Source organism: Equus przewalskii, unplaced genomic scaffold, assembly GCF_037783145.1.
Source record: "Equus przewalskii isolate Varuska unplaced genomic scaffold, EquPr2 ChrUn-10, whole genome shotgun sequence".
In the NCBI taxonomy this organism is placed as follows: domain Eukaryota; kingdom Metazoa; phylum Chordata; class Mammalia; order Perissodactyla; family Equidae; genus Equus; species Equus przewalskii.
In genome coordinates, this window is record NW_027228747.1 from 2572660 (window position 1) to 2591461 (window position 18802).

At 47.4% G+C, this 18802-nt stretch overlaps 1 protein-coding gene and 1 long non-coding RNA gene across 3 annotated transcripts in view; one reads left to right on the top strand and one right to left on the bottom strand.

Annotated features, from left to right (window-relative positions):
• LOC139081422 (uncharacterized) overlaps nt 1-18802 on the bottom strand; it is a 178831-nt gene that overhangs the window by 9687 nt on the left and 150342 nt on the right. For both annotated transcript variants that reach the window (XR_011536514.1, XR_011536515.1), the window contains 2 exons: nt 10074-10657; nt 1072-1311 (listed from right to left, as the gene is read on the bottom strand). This is a non-coding gene — a long non-coding RNA (uncharacterized lncRNA). The remainder of the gene's footprint in view (nt 1-1071; nt 1312-10073; nt 10658-18802) is intronic.
• On the top strand, nt 8111-13983 carry LOC103547942 (cornulin). The gene is made up of 3 exons (XM_070606989.1): nt 8111-8305; nt 10381-10531; nt 11668-13983. The coding sequence occupies exons 2-3, from the start codon at nt 10394-10396 to the stop codon at nt 13633-13635; spliced, it is 2106 nt and encodes a 701-aa protein (XP_070463090.1). The 5' UTR covers nt 8111-8305; nt 10381-10393; the 3' UTR covers nt 13636-13983.

Here is an 18802-nt window from a genome sequence, read left to right on the forward strand (position 1 = left end):
CATGGGGCCCAGGTGTTTGGTCAAACATCAGTCTAGATGCTACTGTGAAGCCATTTTTTAGATGTGATTAACATTTAAATCAGTAGACTTTGAGTAAAGTAGGTAATCCTCCATAATGTGGGTGGGCCTCATCTAATCAGTTGACAGCCTTAACAGAAAAAGACTGAGGCCCCCCAATGAAGAGGGAACTCTCCCTCAGACTGCCTTTGGACTCAAGACTACAACTCTTGCCAAAATTCCCAGGCTGGCAGCCTGCTGTGTGAACTTCAGACTTGCCAGCCCAGCAACGATGTGAGCCATTTCCTTAAAATAAACTCTCTCTATTGGTTCTGTTTCTCCGCAGAACCCTGACTAATACACAGACCAGGTGAAGACACCAGTGAGAAGGATTCCAGCACCAGGCTCCGTTTCACAGCCTCCCGGGAGTGGTGAGTCAGCCTGTAATTATCACGGCCTATATCTTCTTCACCGCCTGTAGGGACAGTTAGCATTATGGCCAAAAAACCAGTCGGAGGACTGTTAGTGCCTGGAAGTAAGAACACACGTTCCTCAAGGAAGAAACAAAAGAAAATCACACCCCCTTTCACGGTGGCGCAGCGTCGGCCCTTCCCTTCCCAGACGAGGCACCTTGAGGACTTCGCCTCACACCTTGCAGGGTTCCGCGTTTGGTTTGCCACCTGGCAGCAGTGGGATCAAACAGAGACAAGGCAAGCGGAAGCTGCATTCCGGGAGGAGGAGCGCCTGTGAACGTGCGCCCATCCGGATAGGAACAAGCCAGGGGCAGAATTTGGACTGCAGCCCGGGGACGGGTCTGCACCCCATCGGCCGGCAGCCGCCCGCGGGCCCCTCCCGCGCCGCTCAGGACTCCATCCCCAGTAAAACCTCGGGGCTTCTTTTAACTCGGATCTTAGGAATGGACAGCAAAAAGGCTTAGTAAAAATGATGGAACCCACGTTACTATATAAATGACTTGAACTTTGATAAAAATATTAACTTAAGCAAAACTGTATTCACAACAAATTACAAAACAATTCACAGAGCGCTTCCGGGGTTAACGGGAGCCCTCCTCACCGAGGATTGGGTGAACCGCGCCGGGGTGGTCCTCTCTGGCTTTCCTTCTCGGGCTATTCTGGTCCTGTGTCACCCGCTGAACCTCTTCTTTGTCAGCCTCCAAATAGTCACATCCTTGTGGAATGGATGTGGAATTTCCTTTCGGAAATCACAGAGAATTTTCTGGCTTTCCATTTCAAGTTGCTCTATGTTCGGAATTTTTATCCACGTATTCAAACTACTTCTGGTCCTATTTTGCTTCTGAAGAGAGAGACATGTTGAAATATAAGGAGATTTACCTTTTACAGATGAACACACACACATACTCATACTTCAACTGTGTTGTGTTCTAGAAACTAGTACAGACCTCCCTCATGACCAGAGGATCCTCTGGTTTTTCTGTTTAGCCACATCGAGCTGGCTTGAGCAAGGACTTTGAGCCTAGTCCTGAACAGCTGTGTTCTGTTATCATCAGAGGTCTTGACACGTCCTCGTAATTGACATCAGACATTTATTACTGAGAGCCTACTTTTACAGTCATCAGGAAAACCATTTAAGACTCATTATTTTATTTACTCTACACACCCTGCATGAAGGAAGAGGCGTTAATTACGTAAGCTCCATCTTTAGAGCCGAGCCAAGGCTCGGAGAAATTAAGGGGTTTGTCCTAAGTCTCTGAGTTGGTAAGTGGTAGAACCAGGATATCCAGAGATCGGTTGGCCTGCGAAGCCCTCCGTTTTCCATTTTCACAACAACAAAAAAGGTCATGCCTGCCCAAGGACAGGCCAAGAAGGGAGAGATTCAGAAGCAGGGAGGGAGGCCCCAAGTTCTTGGCTGACGACAGCAAAGGAGGTGGCTAAGACCGTCCGTTGTCTGTGATCCCACATGATGCCTCAGCTCCCACGTCTCAGAAAGCTGCTTTTGAGGACTGGCCCTCCTGTGGGGCCACCCTGACACAGGCCAGTATTCCTGAGTGTGACCGTCCACCCAGGCCCTTGTTCCCACACAACTCCGGGGGCTGTGAAAGAGGGCTGCATGCTGACGTAAAATACTTTATCGACCACTCATGGGTGTTCGTGCTCCCCACTCTCCCCGCAACCCACCTTGGAGGCAAATGGTGTGTATGGAATAAAAATCATAGCACCAGTCCTATCTCCACCCAAAACTTGTGTCTTTGGACATGTCACTTTGCCTTTTTGAAACTCAAGTGCCTCCTATGAAACAGGGGAACAATGAAAAGAATCCTTCGGGTGTTAGTGAGAAGTTAAGATATCAGGTGTGGGGAGTCACCTCAGCGCAGTGCTGGCACCCATTCGGGTCACAACCACCATCCAGCTTTCCAGGCCTTGCCCATGACCAGCTCCCCAAGATGGTCAGGGACTCTGGTCCAGTGGTCAGGCCCACACTGGTGTGCTTGGAGAAAGGGGACTTCTGTTTTGGCCACTGCTGCCACTTGACCAGCATATATTTGAAAAATAATAGCACACACATGTGCCAGATAAGTATTCCTTATACGCCAGTGGTTGGCAGGCATGTGGATTCATGGAGCCCTTACAATAATTGCAAAGGCCACCAGGCATCGGAAATCTTCGATTCAGGACTCAGGGAGTGCAAGCAGGTTCTTAGCACTCAGGTGGGAGGACTGGGCAGCGCGACACTCAATCACTGCCGGGGGCGTCCCACAGCAGCTCTACATGCAGGTACTGGAGGCAGCCTCGCTGCAAGGCTGCGTCCAGCTTTTTGCACCACAAAAGTTGTGTATATGGAATATTACTTCCTGCTGTCTCATAGACAACTATGGGTTCACTTTGCATTGATCTGTAAATAATGGCTGCTAATATTAGCTTTATATTTGTTTGTTTTGAAATAGTTAATGGTGTATAAACAAATACAAAGGTAATTGAAAGAAGTCTGTGGTAAATCCTTTTGTGGGAAAATAAGCATCCTTTTGCTAGTGAATAATCAGCCACCGGCTTTTTCTAATTTTTGTTTTTGGATTTTACAAGAAGTATTAATTATTATTTATAGATTTGTGTTTCTTAAAGGGTAGACTGATCCAATTGAACAGCAATTTTGCGCGCATTCCTCTTCTCTGTGTTCAAAAGGACTGCTCACTACTACTACCTCAATAACAACAGTAATACCCCACCCACGTCCTAGTGTTCATCAGTTTACAAAGCACTTTCACACCCGCTGTGTATTTTTAACCTCAGAGTAACCAAGTGGTGTAAACAGAGCTTATTACTATTTTACAGATCAGAGAACTGAGGCTCAGAGAGGTTAAGGAATCTCCTCCAGCCCTGGAGCCAGTGACGTGTGGAGCTGTGCTGGTCTCTTTCCACCCCTGAAGATAAGAACCATGCCTGTGTGCCTTCTTGTCTTCCTGACATCCAGCTGGTCTGCAGATAATGAATGTGTAAATTTACTAATAGCCAGTGGCCCCTAGAATGACCCCAGAGGCCCATGGCCCACCACACCCTACCCTCTTCTGTTAAATAAGGACTGTCTTCCAAGCCGCACAAGTAATCCCTACTTAATGACTTTCACCTTTGCACACCCTCATCTTCCTTTGTCATTCAGTGTGCTCAGAACACCCTGTCATCACTTTTTAATCCTGGCTACCTCCCTGGGAGGGTAGGTGCTCTGATCAATGAAGGAGGAAATAGTCAAAAGTAGACCAACCCCTAGTGGAGACCAGCACAGACAGGTTTGTAGGGTTTTCCGGAGACGAGCGCAAATCCAGTCCGTCCTGACTAGAGGTGCATTGGAATGTTTCCACATTTGATCCTGGGCTTCCCTTAGCCTTGGATGCTGAGCTATCCCACTCTATCCCCATGAGAACAGGGATGAAGCCCAGTAGCTCTAGTGGGATGGCATATGGGGCCAGGCATGGTGTGGGGGACACATCACCCAGCCCTCATGCTTTTAGGGGAAAGCCGTGTTCTCCTGAAGAATGACAAGGCTTCCATGTCAAGTCATCACACATTTACTGCAAACCAGCCTTGTCCTCAAAGAGGGGCATGATCAAGAAAGGATGATTAAGCAAATAGATAAGAAATGATAATGATGGTAGAATAAAATAAAGGCTATAAAGATGCACCAACAAATGACCATTGAGGGCAAGCTGTTTAAGAGACATTCCATCTGGTGAGGATAATCTGGAAATACATTATGGAATCAGTGGTGTTTGAGCTGCTCTGAATGGAAGAAGGCCATTTCCATGGAGGGTTTGGAGAGGAACACATTCGAGGCAGAAAGAAGGGCTTGAAGGAAGGCAAGAAGGCAGCATGAGCTCGGGTTTTGTAGGAATGACAGGTCCATACTTTTGACCAGAGATTATGATAGGAATAAAGACGTAGCAGGAAATGTATTGTGGGGGCCTGGAATTGGCCACCCCAAGATATGCCTCTTTGGCATGAGGATTATTTGGGGCTGGTTGCTTTTAATACACTGCAGACAGGAAAGCAACTGAAAAGTAGAATTTACTTACATTTTGTTAAGAGACATTTACATTTGTAAGAGAAATCTCCATCTGTAAAGTTGTCTCCCTCTCTGTACCAGGAAGAACGGGAGCACAGATGACCTTATCTCTAGAAACTCTTAATCAATGCCAAAGGCAAGGACTTAAATCTGCATTTGTTTACTGTATTTGTGTGGTAATCTCCCATGATCAGCTTCCCCTCCACCCCCAACATCCTCCTTTGTCTTTAGCTGGATATAATATTTAAGGTGGGGGCTTCAGCCATTTTGGCAAGTTGCTCAGCTTGCCTGAGCCTCTCCCATGTATACATGTTATAAAGCTTTGTTTAATTTTCTCCTGTTATTCTGTCTCATGTGAATTTAATTCATTCTCTGGCCAGACGAACCCAGAGAGGGTAGAGGAAATGTCTTCCTCCCCTACAGTATCTTCCCAATACATTTAAGTCAACAAACCTTTGGTACCACCAGGACTGAGCACCAGTGAAGCAGGAAGAGGAGGGACTCTTCCTCCTCCATGATATTTCCTCTTTTTCCTGGTGGGAAGGAGGTTGGACTCTTTGCTTGTTCTAGGAGCTCTGACTATGGGTTGGAGACCTAGATTCAGGAAACTCAGATTCCTTTTCAAATGGCAGCTTCCAGCTTTCCTGGCCAAACCAAGGATGCTAATGATTGTGTTAGCCTCATGCTCTCTGTCTGGCTCGGGAAACAGTGGGGCAACACAACCTGTCAGGTCAGGGATTAGGGCAAGAATGTCTAATAGATACTCACTAAGTCACTGGAAAGTGTGTCAACAGGCACGTCTCTGGTGTCTGCCTAATCCTTTCTGGCATTTCCCAGGTTAAACGTGAGCATCAGGGCTTCTGGATGTTCTGACCAGGACCCAGTAGGGCAGGTTTGGGAGTAGAAGCTCCAGTTGGGGCAGAGAGAGGATACGAGGCCCAGAACTGTCCACTGTTCTCTTTCCCTCTAAGAACCATGCCTGTCACCCTGTCCCTCAGTCAGGATGTGGGGACCATGAGTGAGTAGGTAAATTCTCTCATCACCCAAGCAACTCCAGGCAACAGCTCTCTGGCCTGCAGACCTGTTTTTGTTCTCTTCCAAGGCTGAAGCCCAGGATTATGGAATTTTCTCATCTTCTGCTTTTTTGGGAGGAGCCTTGAATGGCCACCCTCTCATCACTCTCCACTGCCAGGCCCTGGTCCCATATCACCATTCTGTCTCCTAGGTGGAAGTGAAGGTGTCTGGTGAGCAGGCTCTTTGATTTAACACTTTACAACATTGCATCTTCCATTATTAGATATTTATTGTTGGTGTGCATGGCCTGGTCTCCCAATTAGACTGATTTCCTGGAAAGCAGAGTCTTAGTCTTCATTTGTAGCTCACGACGTATAGCAGATACCGGCTGTTAGATACTTGTAGAAGCAAATCAAGTCGAGGTCAGCAATAAATTTCTGAGTACGTGTGTATGAAGGAATCACAGTACAAAAGTGAATTTGCTTCTTTGAGACTTCTGTTTACTCCAACGCAAGTGAGCAGAGGATAAGTGTTTGACTCAACTTCTAATGGCTTGTTGGCCTCTCTCTGCCCCCCAGCACACCCAGGAGATGTAACCACAAAGTCAAGTCATTCGTTTATAGCAACTCGTCACAAACTTTACAAACTAACAAATTTACACACTCAATTAAAGACTGTCAGTCCCAGTCTCTCCCACCTCCTCATCTCCCCCAGCCCCAGCCACCCTCTCCAGCCAACCTCCCTCCACCCAGTACACACATGTACTCAGTTACCTCTACTCCTCTGAAGCCCTAGCTCTTCCCCCTCCCAACCTCCCCACAGACAGTCCTGCCACAGGCGTGAAGAAAGATGCGGGTTTTGGAGGCAGGCAGACCTAAGTTCAGATTCAGATCTATCACTTTCTAGGTACGTGATTTGGGGTAGCTTACTTAACCTCTCTGTTCCTCAGTTTTTTCATCTGTAAATTGGATGTGATGATACATGCTTCATAGTACCTCATCTGTAATACACCTGGCTTGTCACTTCTCTAACTTACTTTCTCTTAGTTACCAAACCTTTCTGGAAGTTGTAAACCCCTTCAGATAAGCCTTAGCACATCATTCACAGAAGAAAGGTCTTGTCTGCTTAACTCCCTAATCTATTGCTCCCCAGCTTCCCCCTCTCATGCTGACCTTCTCCTAACCCTGACCAGTTACCATAGCAACCTCTGCCCCCTCCCCCACCCAGGACTGGAGCATCCAATCCCCTTGCAGACAGACCTCTCCCACCAGAGAGCCTGCCACAGCCCCTCTTGCAGTCTGCATCTCGCCCCTCCTTTGGGCTCCAGGGCTGCCCTCGCCATGCCAGTCACCGCAACCAAGGCCCTTCCTGCACCCTCCCATCCCGACTGTCATTGCCTTTCCTGTGTGCTGCATGCTCACGTGTAAACGAGGAGTAAGAAGACGGCTTTCCTCATCCAAAGAGTCACTCAAGAAGCTACATGTACTTTCTGCTACAGCGCTGCTTAGGAGCCCCTTTGGGACTTAGCTTCAGAGCTCAGAATGCTTCCTTCTCAGCATCCTCAAGGATGGTTGTTCTTCATCCATGGAGGACAAATTTGATGTTTGTAAAGTGCCAAAAGTCACAGAGAGAAGAATAAGTGGCAGAGTGTTATAATAGAGGGGACCGTGGCCCGAGGCTGAGGGGCTCTGGTCCAGCCCCACCCCTCCTTCACTGAGTGGCCACTTCTCCAGAGAGTCTTATCATCCTCATTTATTAAAGGGGCTTAGCCATTCAACCTCACGGGGCTGTCATGAGGATCCAACGAAATGAGATGGCAATGACAATCAAATCAAATCAAACAGTAATTACCATTACTGTTACCCTCTTGGAGACTTTCTCCTGGGACTGCCAGGCTGTAAACTCTGTGAGAGTTGAAACTGCCGCCATCCTGTTCAACACTCTATCCCTCAGGCCTTAGCTCTGTGTCTGAAATGCAGCAGGCTCTCCATAAATATTTGCTGATGAGTCGACCAGTTTAGCTCCCTGTCTTTGCAACGAAGGGGTTGCGCACAACCACATTAAGCCTCTTCCCCCACAAAATGCTACCTATCCACAGGATGGGGGGGGGGGTGTGGGGTGGGCGGGTAATTGGCCTTAGTCGTTTTCATCAAAAATGAGGCCTAATCACAAAGATATGAGATTGGATTTCTTGCATGTCTCATAAACTTGGTATGAAAGGCAATTCCCAAACAAGAATTCCAAGAATGTTCTAAGCAATTACAACATCAGCAGGAAAACATGTATAGCCTCCAAAGGTGACCCCTTTGAGAAGGATAACCCTCAATAGATGGATACGTTCTTGAATCTTTGTATAAAAAAAAAGGAGTCCCATGACTGTGCAGCCACATGCAGACAAGGAATGTTCACCAGGAACCCCAACCTGTGCCGAGCTCTGCTGAGCCCATCACGTTGAAAGGAGCCTCCTTGTCATGAGGAGACAGACCAGGGAGAGACGAGGTGGAGAGAGGGCACCAAATGTGGCGGGAGGGGCCTGCTAATTAGACGCACGCAGGCACGTGTCAGCAGGTGAAACGGAGAAGAAGGGAGGTGGGGCTGGGCTGGGCCGAGCCTGGGATGAATCAAGCCTTCCTGTGGGGTGGGGACCTTCCATCTAAAACAGTAGCCTCGATTAAATCCCCTATAAAAGGTTCCTGCCCCACTCACCAGGCACGCCACACACCGCTTAACAGCCACTTGCTGCATCCTGCCTGTGCATTAGGTAAGTCTCCTCCTGAGGAGCCTCTTTCTCATTCTCAGTGTCTTGGAGTTCTGAGCACATAAAACCAGGCTGTCAGATACAGCCTAGGTTGTCAGTGCTGGTTGTGGGTAGAAAGTGTCCCTTTTGATTGCGCCTCAGGCAAACCAGGGCAAACCAGAGCCGGCGCTCGTGGGGCAGGATGCTCTCCTGCAGCAGTCGGCTCTCTCCTCCTCGGACCTCGAAGCAGCTCCTCTTACTGGGAGGCTGTTGGCAGCCACAGCAGAACCACCCACGTGCCTTCCTGGATCAGCAAAGGTCTCTTGTTCTTAAGGTTCTGGAAGCCTCTTTGCAGTGCTGAGAGTCTGTGAGACCAGAATCAGGTTACTTCTGCCAACCTGACAACAGGGTTGAAACTCCTCATGGAAGAAGGGGCTCACACGGCGGCCCTCCCCCCTCCCAGGGCCATATTTAGGCAAGAAGAGTTTGTGGATTTATTCTAAGGGATCTGAAGTGTAACCTTGCTATTTTTACTGTTTATAGGTCAGTGGTTAAGGTCTGCCATGTGGTAAAAAACAAAAACAAAAAACTAGCATCTTTTCCTATCTCTGTTGAGGTGCAATATTCTGAGTTTTGTACCTTGCTGTATGAAAGAAAGCAAAATCTGCCTGAAAGTTTTGGCCACCAGATCATAGAAAGGACACTCCCTGAAGAGACCACCTAGGTCTGTAACCTTCCAGATCCTTCCAGCTGCACTGCCCTCCTTTCTCAGTGCCAAGACTCCTTCCTTTCCCACTCTCTTGCTTCTCTCACCAGGACTTCCTCTTCCTCTGCCCTCTCCTCTCCATCTCCATGGTACCCCCTCCCCTGGCTTCCCAGCTTCTGCAGCCTTCCATCTCCCCCTGTGTTGGAACCTTGCCATCTCTGAGACCATCTCCTCCTTTTGGTCTCTCCGATGCTTCAGCTTCATGCATCTCCAGGTCTCCTACCTCTTGCCCATCCTGCCACACCCTGGACTCACTTCAATCTGCACCAGGATCCCTCGCTACTGAGAAAGAAAATCTCTCCCTTCAGCTGGGACCCATTCCTCGCAGGCCACCAGGGCTGTGGGCTGGAAAGAGCCACACCCTATGAGCAGGCTGACCTCCCTTACGGGTCCCAGGGCTGAGGGCAGAGGTCACATTCAGAGAAACCTGGACTCTCAGAATTGGAAGGCCTCCCACTCAGGGAAGGCACCCCCCACCCCCGAGCATTCCCAACAGGTGGCAGCCCAGCCTCTTCCTGAATACCTTCCCAAACGAAGGAGAAAGGGCAGAGTTGGGTCCCTGGGGTTCCTGCTGGGCCTCCACCCAAGGCAGGGGTTGACTCACATATGTATTTACTACCTGTTGGTGTTCCCAGGACCCTAACACCCTGTAATAGGCAAACGAATTACCCTGCCCATGGGGTGCAGTCTAGAAGGCTCATTGCATTTGGGTTCAGGAAATATGAGTCCTAGGATTTCTTGGTCCCTTACAAACTGTGTGGCCTTGGGAAAAGCACTTAACTTCTCTGAGCCTGTTTCCTCACCTCTAAAAAGCAGAGATAATAAGGATTACAAGAGATGATGCATATGAAAGTGCTTTGTGAGCAGTAGAGTGTACATAGATGTACACAAATTATGTATGTGTATAAAATATAATAATGTATTTAATAATGAGCACTTAGTATAAGTCAGCATCCACCAAGTGCTTTATATGATTTATCTCTTTTAATCTTCACAATAATCCTAGAAAATAAATACTACTATTACCTTACTCATTTCACAATGAGTAAACTGAGGCTAGAGAGGCGCAGAAACCTGTCCGATGCTGCAGCTCGCCTGACGGGGTAGGGGGTGGAGATGGCATGTAAATCCTCACTCAGGAGCCTGCCTCTCACCATGATGTGCTCCTCCTTCACGTTCATAAAATACATTGTGTAGAAAAGGAGGAAGGAAGACACAGAGAGCCCAGGAGCAGAGCGGAAGTTGCAAGGAAGGACTAGAAGCAGAAGTCCTCCCAGGGAAACGGCTGAGCTTGACTGTGGAGCCCCCAAGGGGGCTTTTCTTCTGTCTCCAGCTTGACTCCGAAGATGCCTCAGTTACTGCGAAACATTAACGGGATCATCGAAGCCTTCGAACGCTACGCCAGGACGGAGGGCGACTGCGCGGTTCTCAGCCGGGGCGAGCTGAAAAGGCTCTTGGAGCATGAGTTTGCTGACGTCATCGTGGTATGAGGCGCACAGCCAGGTGGGGAGGGGGCAGCAGAGGAGAGAGAAGGCCAGTTTGCCTGCAGACACGTTGCCTCAGGGATTGAGAAGGCAGCCGCTAAATCCAGGCCTTGGGCCTCAAAGCAGCTGTGCAGGCAAAGAGAGAGAAGATGAAGAGATGGTCACGGGAGTTGACAGGCCTTGGTCCTTCAAGAAAATACGTTGACTTCAATTAATTCTAATTTGAAAACAAAGTAAAAGGACTCTAAAGGGACAACTCAGGGAGGAACAGAGCCTTTGAATATTCTAGAAACAAAAATAATTGCTACTTTCTGCTGCTTTTTAGATCTGATTCAGTAACATTTCCTATGTCTAATGGAAATTTGATCATCATTAATAAGCATTCATTGGCAGCATAGCCCTATGCCTTGCACAAAGCAGTGGCTCAAAAACATTAGCTGAGTGATCACATCAGAAATGAGGTTTGGAGAGCAGGCTGTTAACAGTGGGGGGAGACTCTGCGAGCCCCTCCCTCACTAACCAGAACCAGGGCCCTGATGTACCTCCCCACCTGTGCTGCCTTTCGTTTGCAGCTAAAGCAACCAGGATGATGAAGGTCTCGGGGACAGGAGTGTGTGGGCACAGAAGGATGCTGCTTACGCGTGCTCAGGGCAACCCATGGCCCCACTGGACCCCCACCCACCCTATCTTGGGAAAACACCTGAGCCTCAGCAAGGATCTCAGAGAATTCCCAGGGGGCCATGTTCCCGCTGTGCTTCTCTTGATGTTGGGCTCACTGGAGAGAATATGGCCTTGCTGCCCAGGGCCAGGGGCAGAGCCTGCCCAAAGAATCATTATGAGCCCATCATTTATTCATTCTCCATTAAATCTTTATCCGATTCTCCTACAGGCCAGAAAGTGTGCCAGACACAGGGGATACAAAACAAAGGGTGCTTCCTAGGCTTGAGGGAGAGAGACAGGACTGAAAAATGAAAACGATTCCGTGTCAGTGCTGCTATAGCAATATGTGTGTAGTGGTGGGGCCAGAGAGGGCCAGCTCCCAGGCTTGGGGGTGGGAAGCCTGGAAGCTGAGTGAACCGGCCTGCCCACGTCCTCCTCACGTGAGGGAAGCTGACTTAGCTTTATCTTCTCCCCAGAAACCCCACGATCCGGCCACTGTGGACGAAGTCCTGCGCCTGCTGGACGAAGATGACACGGGGACTGTGGAATTCAAGGAGTTCCTGGTCTTGGTGTTTAAAGTCGCCCAGGCCTGTTTCAAGACACTGAGTGAGAGTCCTGAGGGGGCGTGTGGATCTCAAGAGTCTGGAAGCCACCCCTCTGGGGCCTCACAAGAGCTGGGGGAAGGACGGAGAAGCAGCACTGAAGTGGGAAGGGTTGGGAAAGGACAGCGTCATGAGGGGAGCAGTGGTGGACAGAGTGAGCAGGCTTCCAGAGGGCAGGGTGGGACTGGGACTCAGACTCAGGGTCAGGACATCAGCTCTACTCAGGTCAGTGACCATGACAAGCAGTCTGAGTCCCAGCGACAGCAGAGAGAGAGCCAGCAGACACAAAGCAGGGGGCATGTAGAGCAGCCCCAGAGAGTAGGGGAAGACAACGGTCCTCAGACAAGAGAGCTGGGGTCAGAGAGACAGTCGCAGACCAGGGAACAGGACAGAGCCCACCAGACAAGTGAGACCGTGAGTGGAACCATAACTCAGACCCAGACAGGTGCCACCCAGACCATGGAGCAGGAAAGGAGCCATCAGACAGGAAGCACTGGCACCCAGCCCCAGGAGTCCATGTATGGCCAGACCAGAAGAACTGAGACCCACAGTCAAGACAGGAGCCAGACCAGCCAGGTAGTGACAGGGGGACATATTCAGACACAGGCAGGTGTCACCCAGACTGTGGAGCAGGACAGGAGCTGTCAGACAGGAAGCACAGGCACCCAGCCCCAGGAGTCCATCTGTGGCCAGACCAGAGGAACTGAGACCCACAGTCAAGACAGGAGCCAGACGAGCCAAGTGGTGACAGGACACATTCAGAGACAGGCGGGGTCACACACACAGACTGTGGAGCAGGACAGGAGCCAACAGACAGGAAGCACTGGCACCCAGCCCCGGGAGTCCACGTATGGCCAGACTAGAGGAACGGAGACCCACAGTCAAGACAGGAGCCAGACAAGCCAGGTAGTGACAAGAGGACACATTCAGACACAGGCAGGTGCCACCCAGACTGTGGAGCAGGACAGGAGCCATCAGACAGGAAGCACCAGCACCCAGCCACAGGAGTCCACATATGGCCAGACCAGAGGAGCTGAGATCCACACTCAACATAGGAGCCAGACAAGTCAGGTAGTGACAAGAGGACACATTCAGACGCAGGCAAGGTCACACACCCAGACTGTGGAGCAGGACAGGAGCCATCAGACGGGAAGCACCAGCACCCAGCCACAGGAGTCCACCTGTGGCCAGACCAGAGGAACTGAGACCCACAGTCAAGACAGGAGCCAGACGAGCCAAGTGGTGACAGGACACATTCAGACACAGGCAGGGTCACACACACAGACTGTGGAGCAGGACAGGAGCCATCAGACGGGAAGTACTGGCACCCAGCCCAGGGAGTCCACATATGGCCAGACCAGGGGGGCTGAAATCCACACTCAAGACAGGAGCCAGACAAGCCAGGTAGAGACAGGGGGACACACTCAGACACAGGCAGGGTCACACACCCAGACTGTGGAGCAGGACAGAAACCAAACTTCAAGCCATATAGGGTCTAGAGAACAGGGACAGACCCAGACACAGTCAGGCAGTGGTCAAAGAAGGACACAAGTGAGCAACTATGAGGCAGGAGAGACAGTGCTGGGAGGACAGGCCCAGACTGGGGCAAGCACTCACTCAAGCTGCAGTGTGACAGGAGGGCAGAGAGAGAGAGAGCCCACAGTAGTTAACCAGGAGTGGGTTGATGACCAGACAAGGACGATAGTGATCCAAAGGCAGGACCAGGGGAGCGTGCACACAAGCGTGCCTTCAGCACAGGGCCAGGAGGCAGCCCAGCCAGAAGGGAAGCGAGGTATCACAGCCAGGGGGCTGTATTCCTACTTCAAAAGCACCAAGCCATGAGTGTCCCACTCCTGGACCCCAGTGCCAGGAAGGACACAGCTGGAGAGGAGTTGGCTTGTCCTGCCCTGGCCAGTCCAGTTGGCATGTTCCTGGACATCAGCTCTTAATCATGCTGCTTCTCTTTTAGGTCTTTCTCAGTGAGACTCTTTCTGCAAGGTGCTTTTATCCTAAACTCTTCTCTCCTACCTGCTTTGCTGTGCTCCTCTCAGGAGCAGGAAGACATAGAGCAAGTGATCCCTTTCTGCTGAATTCTCCTCAGCCTGTGAGAGTTTTCAGAGCTGCTTTTTTCTCTGCCATCTGTCCATTGCCCCATCTATCCTAATGCATCAATAAAGCCTTCCTAAGCAACTAGGCTCTGTGTCCCATTCAATTGCATCTATTAACATGATGGGCTAAGGGCTACAGGGCGATGATGATGCACTGGACATGGTCCCCTACCCTTGAAGAGCATCCAGTTGAGAATGCATTGAGTGAGATTCCGAGAATTGTAAAAAGTCAAAGAGGAGATATCATACTTTAATACTTGGCAGAGATGGATCAGGAAAGGTTTCAACCAGAAGAAGCGTTTTTGTAATGTCCTTAAAGGACAAGTAGGACTTGGGTAGGTAAAGCTATTCTCAGTCTTTCATGACCTCTAATTCTAGAGTGTTAAGTCTCTGTTCACCTGTAAGGTCACGTAGGAAGGCTGACTTAAGGTTACCAATAAAAGGAAGAGGGCCCCCAGAGACTGTGTAGAGGAAGTGGGAAAGGCATGTGCTACCAGGTACTGAGCCAGGAGCCAGAGCTCCTGACCTCCCCTCCCCCACTCCCCATGGTGTCAGCTCTGACCTCTCATGATGTCTCACCCACTAGATATGAACAGGTTATGGGGTGAAACCTTTCAACTCTGGTTTATTCTAAGAATCACATCAGGAATAGTTTTAAAATACAGATTTATAAACCTAACCCTAGAGATGCTGAGTCCAAAGGTTTGGAGTGGAGCCTATGAATAGCGTTTATAAACTTCCTAAGGGGGACTTCTGCTCCTAGCAGTATGGCAGACTAGATACCCTGAAGGGCCTCCCACAACAAAATAACTAGACCCTCCATAAAGCATAGTTTTCATTGCATTCTTGGTTTACAGGAAGCAAGGGAAATCTCCAAGGAGAAAACAAAATGTGGTAGGCTGTTAACAACCCCCCAAAATGCCCAGGCCCTAATCCAAGGACCCCATGAATATGTTACTTATATGGCAAAAGGGACTTTGCACGTGTGATTCAGTTAAGGGTCTTGAGATGGGGAGATAATTCTGGATTATTGGAGTGGGCCCAATGTAATCACAAGGGTCCCTATCAGGGTGAAAGTCAGTAAAAGGAGACATGGTGATGGAACCAGGGGTTGGAGCAATGTGCTACAAGACAAGGAAGGCGGGCAGCCTCTGGAAGCTAGAAAAAGCAAGGAAATGAATTTTCCCCTAAAGCCTCCAGAAGGGGAAAATAAAGCCTCCAGAAGGAGCACAGCCCTTCCAACACCTTGATTTTAGACTTCTGACCTCCAGGGCTGAAAGGGAATAAATGTTTGTTGTTTTAAACCATTAAGTCTGTGGTAATTTGTTACAGCAGCAATGGGAAACTAACACGGAAGACAACAACCCTGAATTGGAGCCAGAATAGTAAAGAGTAAGTGTGTGTGAGGGGTAAGGTCACCCTTCTGAGGACAAATCGATTTATATCCTTCCAAACTGACCTGTAGGTATAAAGGCCAAAGACAAACAGCAAAGGACTTGCAAGACTCGGAAAATTGTTCCCATAACCCCTTCCTGGGGAATCTATTACAGAATGAGCTTCAAAAGAAAAAAACCCATAAACAAACAAAACCCCAGAACAATAGAAAAAGCATTTGTCATACAGTATGACAATGAGCATTTAGATATACTAACTGTAGAACTAATAACAAATAATGGGGATAAAGGTGACAGAATAGCATTTAATACTATATGCTCTGAAAATATAAATATAATACAGCTAATGAAAAATGGAAGGAGAAAGAGAAAGCATATGGAGAGTGGAGGAAGCTTATTATTGTCTCATAGACGTACATACTGATAAGTAAAAACTGAGAGTAAAAGAATATCACTTTAAATCAGATATTGAGGAAGGAAGAAAGAGGTGAGAGTAAAAAAGTTTCCAGAAAATTCCATTACTACTTAGAGTAGGGGATGAATAGACAGTACATTGAAAAAGGGAGGGGATACATATTACATAAAGATGTTACTATAAAGGTAACATTAAAACAAAAATACAAACTTTCCTCAACATCAAAATATATTTCAGGAAAAAAAGGAAATAAAACAGACAACATAGTGAATGATGTTATTTATGTATAAGACATATAGTTGCATGAATATGACATAAAAGAGTGTGACAGACTGAGGTCAAACATATTGTTTGTAATAATAATGTAAAAAAGGCTTACCTCACTTGTAAAAGACCAAGTTTTCATATTAGCTCTATGTAAGTCTATGCTCTTTACAGAGAAATTCAAATCAAAGAGACTCAGAAAATTATTTTTTAAAGGATGAGTGGGTTAATATATATCAGGAAAATACAGATTAAAACAAAATTTTTAAAAAGCAGTGGTTATGTTGATCTCGATCCAAGACAAGGTAGAATTCAATTCAAAAAGCATGAAATAAGACCAAGAAGAACCCTTTAAAATGCCAAAGGCAATAATTTCACAATGAAGATATAACAGTTTTTAATATCTATACATTTAACAATGTAACACAACTCTCATAAAGCAGAAACTACAAGAGATACAAGGACAAATTTAAAAAACGTAATACTTTATCTCAGTTCAAGACAGTAAGTGTAGAAAAGAATTGAGCACAATTAAGATATAAATTACTCTTTATGCATATATATATATATATAACCCACCAACATATTAACCCAACAATAAAAACTACAGCTTCTGCATGTAGAATATTCAATATTAGGTCACAAACAAAACCACAATGCATTATTCAAAAATAGCAATAATACAAAGAGCATTCTTACAAGCAATGTAATGTCAATGAATATGGCTAAATCTCTACTGTTCTTGCAAATTAACAACAGAAACACACACTATTAAACAACTCTCAGAGAAAAGGAGATGAATACGTGACATCAGCAACATGTGGAGTGAGCTGTTCCCTTTGTCTCTCCCCCATTGAACTACAACTAAATGGACATTCATTAACCAATGGAGGAAGCCTACACAGCACAACAGGATGCCTGAGAGACCCACACGGCTATACATTTGAGGGTAGATTGACCACCCCCACAGGAAGTGATGGAGATTGGCGAGCAGCCCTGGCATTGCTGTGCACATGCACAAATGCTTTCCAGATTGGTGTGAGTGCCCATAGTACCACTGCACCCTGAAAGTGGGAACATGCCCCAGGGGGACTGTAGGAAGAGACAGCAGTAGCCCTTAGCCTGTTTGTGATTGCTTTCCTGGTGGTGGGGGAGCCCACCTTGTCCCTGCAGTCCCAAGGAGTGGCCCTGGCTTGGTCCCCTCAAGGAAGCCCTGCCCACCAAGCACAGTGGCCAGCAGGACTACAAGCAGAGGGAGTGGCAGATCTACACACCAGGACAAGCATACTCCCAGCCTGTGCAAGCACCCACAGAACTGCTGCACCCTGAAAGTGGGAATGTGCCTTGGGGAAACCAAAGGAAGAGATGGCAGCATCGCTTAGCCTGCTCGTGATCACTTTCCTGGGAGTGTGGGAGCCCATCATGCCCCTGCGATACCAAGGAGTGGCCCTGGCTTGGACCATGCTAGGAAGCCCCACCCTCCAGGCACAGTCTACAGATGTGCCCAAAAACTCTCCAGGATGGTGCAAGTGCACATAGTACCCCCACAACTTCCAGCAGATGGGGTGCAATCCGAAAGTCTGCTCCTGCTTCCCCTTAGTGATAGCAGGTGGAATCTGCAACCTAATACTACCACAAATCAGCTGGCAAAACGTTAGTTCATCAAACACCATGAGAAACTACAGCAACAATTCAGACCAGAAGGAAAATGACAATTCTCCAGAAACCAACTCTGAAGGCACAGAACTTTACAGTCTAAATGACAGAGAATTCAAAATAGCTGTCACAAAGAAACTCAATGAGTTACAAGAATACTCAGACAGACAGTTCAATGAGCTCAGGAATAAAATTATTGAGAAAAAGTAATACCTCACCAAAGAAGTTGAAACTATTTTAAAAAACCAAGCTGAAATTCTGGATATGAAGAACACAATTAATCAAATAAAAAATAATCTAGAATCCTTAAAAAATAGAGCTGACTTATGGAGGAAAGAATTAGTGAGTTAGAGGATAGAAATGTAGAAATGCTACAGGTGGAGGAAGAGACAGAACTAAGATTTTTTTAAAAAAATGAAGGAATTCTTGAGAATAGCTGACTCAATTAGGAAAAAGTACTATGAGGATTATAGGTATTCCACAGGGAGAAGGGAGGAAGAAAGGAGGAGAGAACTTGTTCAAAAAATAGCTGAGAACTTCCAAAACCTGGGGAAAGTACTGGATTTACAAATACATGAAGCTAATAAAACACCTAATTACATCAATGCTAAAAGACCTTCTCCAAGGCATATAATAGTTAAACTAGCAAAAGTCAATGACAAAGAAAAAATATTAAAGGCAGCAAGGTGGAAGAAAATAACCTACAATGGAACCACTATCAGGCTTTCAGTGGATTTCTCAGCAGACACCTTACAGGCTAGGAGAGAATGGAATGATATATTCAAAATACTGAAAGACAAAAACTTTCAGCCAAGAATATTCTACCCAGCAAAACTTTTCTTCAGATACAATGGAGAAAGAAAAGCTCTCCCAGATAAACAAAAGCCGAGGGAGTTTATCATCACTAGAACTCCCCTACAAGAAATAATTAAAGATGCCCTAACACCAGAAACTCAAAGGCAAAGGTCTACAAAACTTTGAGCAAGGAGATAAATAGACAGACAAAATCAGAAAACTGTAGCTCTCTATCAAAACAGGGAAGCAAATACTCAATTATAACTTAAAAGATAAAGAGAAGGAAAGATAAGCAGTAACAATAGACACTTCAAATTAGTCACAAACTCACAACACAAAACAGAACCTGCTTAGGCTAATGGAGATAAGAGGCTATG